The sequence below is a fragment of the Panthera tigris genome, chromosome D2 (assembly GCF_018350195.1).
Source record: "Panthera tigris isolate Pti1 chromosome D2, P.tigris_Pti1_mat1.1, whole genome shotgun sequence".
Classification (NCBI taxonomy): domain Eukaryota; kingdom Metazoa; phylum Chordata; class Mammalia; order Carnivora; family Felidae; genus Panthera; species Panthera tigris.
Window position 1 is genome coordinate 28,818,870 of NC_056670.1, and position 3,552 is coordinate 28,822,421.

A 3,552-nucleotide genomic window follows, 5' to 3' on the forward strand; every position below is an offset into this window, starting at 1 on the left:
GTTTGGATGGCCTTTCCTATCTTGATAGCCCTGTTCATTTGTATATGGTTCTTCAAGACTTCTGACCCCAGGGTTTGGGGATTCAACCTCCAGCTAACACCTAGGAAGAACCCAGATAATAACTAATCAAACTGAAAACCTGCTCAGGTGAGTCTTATTTTATTATTTAATGCCCCCCCCCCTTAAGAGTTCTTATGGCATATGTTATTGGTACCACACTGTTGCAGCATTCAGCTATACTCTGAATGAGTAGGTGCTTGATAATATTTTTTAAGGGAGCCCAGGTAAAAGAATCCTTTTGAATTTGATATCCTTTTGAATTTGATATGCCTTGTTGTCAAACTAGAAACAACACAGATTTTTCAAAGGTGGACAGTATGGAATACTATAGCAACTATTAGGTGGCTTGGTAATCTAAAATCTATTATGTATAATAATATATGAATCTTCAAAAGATTTTACACTTCTGCTACCCAAGTTGATAAACCATGATGGATTTCCCAACATACAGTTTTAGGAGTTTTACCAAAGACCGGATTTGAATCACTGAGACCCATTTACCTCTCCCTCAAATGTCTTCCAGGAAAAAAATAGTACATTAAGTTGGGGGGTGGGGGAAAGCCTAGGGATTTGGTAAGAGCTAAATTGCTTCCAGAGATTTCAAAAACACAGAACAGGCAGTTATAGGCAAAATATTTAACAGACAGATTCCCACTCTTATTGGAGAATGGGGATGTGGAAGAAGAGGCATGGGATTAGAATCCCATCTTTTTAATTGTTCAATTTCATTAAGAAGCTACTATTGTTAATAACCAAAAAGAAATATTTATTGAGAGTTTATTCTAAAACTTCTATACTGAAAGAGATAAAATGAAAACCACGGTTCTCTTTGACAAGGCATTTACAGTTTAGAGAGTGGGCTATGAACCCTACCTGAAACAGGACTCCATCTTAATACATTTTTGAGAACTTTCCTGATTAAAACGTTTTAGCACTGATTTTATATATTCTCAAACTCTACAAACTTACTGGAGTTATTACTGAAGCTTTTTTGAGTCTAAATAAATAATTTTGAGTCTGTGAGGAAGACAGATACCCAGAGCCTTGCTGTTGGTTCAAATGCAGACTGCAGTGTGGTGTAAGGCTAGAAAGGGGTCCTGGCATCATCTCTTCTAGAGCTGTGTACTCTGCTCAACTACAGTGTCTTCTAAGAGCTGTTGAAGAGGCTAAACATTTTACTCTCTAATTTGCAGTGAGGAAGCAAAGTCCTGAACCCTCCTCAGTTTCTTATTAACAGATATCAGAAGGAAAGGGAAATTCAGCACTGGTTTCTCAGAGCTTTCTAGAGACACACTTGCAATTTTGTAAGTTTAAGTTTATGCCCTGCGGAAGATATCTTCATTCATTACAAACCAAATGGATTTTGATAATTAGGGATAACTAAGACAATAAAAAATTCTATGTTGAATTTCTATAGATAAACTGCAAACAGGTGGCTGCATCTGATGTTAGGCGTTGGAATCCATAATAAGTTTGGGGGATGTCACTGCTTTTTCTGTTGTCTTGTGACAAATGCCAAATGCACACATAACTTAAGAGTCCTGCTTTTTTAAATTATTATTTCTAATTTCTCCCAAATGCATGTAGTGCTGCTGACCAAGTCATTCTTTACATTAAGGGTTTGATTTATTCATCCAATGGTTAAGCAAATTTATAAAAGTAATTCAAACCAATATTATGCATATTATTTTGCCCCAATCTTGATTACCCTTGGTAGTGATGTCCTTTACGCTCAACTTGTACTGATTAAAAGGGAATCACTTACAAAAGCAACATTTTTTTATTCCTCAGTGCTAGTTTTATATATATATATAAACTCACAGAGAAAGCTTTCAAATTAATTACTTGTACTCTCATCAACTTGTCTTTTTTTTAACTAAGTATTACAAAAGGGCACATTTGCCAATCAGTGCAATTAGATTTAAACATTCCACATCTTTACTCAGGAAAGCACTCAATACGATCAGCCCCAATAGGCCTTTATTGGCATCAGGAAACTAGCAGGGCATTTGGCATGAAAAACAAACCCACATTTTTACTTATATATTACAAAATCTATATTTTAATAATGTATACATTTAAAAAATACAGAGCACTCACGCCCATGTACTCTACAAAAAAAAAAAAAGTATGACTACTTCATGCATACACACACAATGCACTAAGCATAAATGCATTTACACGACGGGAAGGAAGCTCTTTTAAGCATACACAAGTAATGGATATTGTAACTTCACCCGAACAGGTCAAACTTACTAAGTTTAAGAAAGCGATTATTTCTCTGAGGACTAAAACTGCAGTATAGCCTAATCCTATTTTTTCTTAAGACTGTTTTCCCTTAAACTAGTCCAAAAAAGGGGAGAGAACATTATTTTCACAGCAATCAAAACCATTCATAAGATCCAATAATGAAACCTACAAAATGCTGATTGAGGAGGAAAACAGAAAGGCAATAAAATCGTGTCCATAAGACTGTGATGCGAATAAAAGTAATCTGAAAGTTTTCTATTTTATTCTAAGAATGCATCCTAGGCCACCTACTGGGGAAAGGGCTACGATTCCGATAGGTCCGGTGCTCGATCGCTGTGCGTCTCACCCTGGCAGGGCCGCGCGCCCTAACTGGCCATCTGGAAGGGCTCCGGCTGGAAGCCGAAGAGCCTCTGGCCGTAGGGCTCACCCTCACCCGGCAGCTTCGCGCCCGCGAACGGAAGGTAGTGGTCGCGGCCAAAGTGCTCACAGTGGAGACTGACCCAGTCCCGCTCGGAGCCGAATCGCTCGGCCTCGGCCAGGATGCGGGTCAGCGCCATGATGTAGCTCAGCGCCATCTGCAAGGTCTCATACTTGGACAGCTTTTTATCCTGGCCCCACTGGGGCACCACCCGGCGCAGGCGGTCGAAGGCCGTGTTGAGTCCCTGCATTCGACGGCGCTCACGCGCGTTGGCCGCCAGGCGCCTGCGCGCCGCGCTCTCCAGCCGTCCGGCCCCGGCGCACGTACCCGCGCACTCGGCGCCGCCTGCGCACGGGGGCGCGGCGCGCGGTGCCGCCGCTGGGTTGCTGGGCTTGCAGGACTTCATCCCCGTCCCGAAGGAGGGAGGTGCTGAGCTCACTCGCCCGCTTAGGACGTGTGCGCGGGCTCGTCTATTGAGCGGCTCCCCAACGTGGCTCTTCTGAGCAAGTAAGTCATACACAAAGCAACTCGCTTGGAATTAGAGTTAACAGTGGGGAGTACGGGACCCCGCTTCTGTCCTACTGGATAACCAGATTGATGTCTTTTCACTGGCCCAAATTTAGGGGAAACTGAGATGCTGAAGAGAAAGTCATTTTCCCAACGTGAAGTTGGAAAAGAGAAGGGAACCTTCTTGCTGAGGAATTTGGTGTGGCTGGTTTAGGGAAGGCCTTTCAAGTCCTCTGGGAAAGCCTGAGGCTTCTTTTTCAGGAAGACGGAATCTTTCCAGATGCTCAGATAGGGAAGAAGCGGTTTTCCTCAGTAGC

At 42.3% G+C, this 3,552-nt stretch overlaps 1 protein-coding gene across 1 annotated transcript; it reads right to left on the minus strand.

Moving 5' to 3' along the window:
- Positions 1 to 2,502: 2,502 nt before the first annotated feature.
- ATOH7 (atonal bHLH transcription factor 7) lies at positions 2,503 to 3,134 on the minus strand. Its single transcript, XM_007099163.3, has one exon. It carries the CDS (start codon positions 3,132 to 3,134, stop codon positions 2,676 to 2,678), a length of 459 nt encoding a protein of 152 aa, XP_007099225.2. The 3' UTR covers positions 2,503 to 2,675.
- Positions 3,135 to 3,552: the final 418 nt, after the last annotated feature.